This window comes from Bison bison, unplaced genomic scaffold (genome assembly GCF_000754665.1).
Source record: "Bison bison bison isolate TAMUID 2011002044 unplaced genomic scaffold, Bison_UMD1.0 scf7180017864256, whole genome shotgun sequence".
NCBI lineage: Eukaryota > Metazoa > Chordata > Mammalia > Artiodactyla > Bovidae > Bison > Bison bison.
Genome location: NW_011494828.1, coordinates 214,590 through 215,342, shown reverse-complemented (window position 1 = coordinate 215,342; position 753 = coordinate 214,590). Strand labels below are relative to the sequence as shown.

The 753-nt window shown below is 59.1% G+C and overlaps 1 protein-coding gene across 1 annotated transcript in view; it reads right to left on the bottom strand.

Moving 5' to 3' along the window:
• Positions 1 to 463: 463 nt before the first annotated feature.
• DMAP1 (DNA methyltransferase 1 associated protein 1) overlaps positions 464 to 753 on the bottom strand; it is a 9,362-nt gene continuing 9,072 nt past the window's right edge. The window contains exon 11 of the mRNA XM_010847890.1: positions 464 to 523. Within this exon, the coding sequence (XP_010846192.1) occupies positions 464 to 523 (60 nt within the window). The remainder of the gene's footprint in view (positions 524 to 753) is intronic.

Here is a 753-nt window from a genome sequence, read left to right as displayed (position 1 = left end):
CCGTCCCTGCTGTGAACGTGCCACTGAATAAAGTCGGGGAAATGAGGCCCTGGGTGTGTGTGTGTGTGTGGACCAGGTGGTGCCAGGCTGCCCTGTGCTCAAGGCCACCAGTAAGTAGAGATGGCATCAGTGGAGCACCTGAGACTCTTTCTGAATACGCACAGGGCTGCGGGGACTGTCTGAGCACGAGGCTGTGTTAGAAGGCAGCTGGGATGTATAGTCGTTGCTATGTACAAACCAAACCAAGTGTAGAACGATGCGTGTTCCCGGATACAGGAGTTGGGGAAGCCGGTCAGTGGTTAAAGGGCTGCCAAGGGCCTCAGCGTAGGCAAGCCCCAGTGCCACCCCTCCTGGCCACCCTCCCAGCCAGGGGCATCAGAAGCGGTGAGAAGGAAAAGGAAGCAGCCCAGTCCATCTCAGCAGCTCTATTTACACAGCAGCGTCCCACACCCCGTGGGGCCTCTCATGGCTTCTTGGCTTTCTTCACAGAAGAGGAGCTGGAGGCCGATTCTCGCCGCTTCCTCTGAGGAGACACAAGGTGCCGAGATCAATGGCTGGACTCGGGCTTGGTGCACGTGTTTCCTGCTCTGCGTCAGGAAGGTGACGCCCACTGGCCACCCACTCATTCTGAGAACCCCTCAGAGCGATGATCCCGTTTCGTGCGCTAGAGGGGGTGGGGCCCGTGCATGCACGTGCGTGTGCTCACTAGCAGGGCCAGCTGGAGCTCTCCTGGTCAGTCCAGCCTCTTACCGA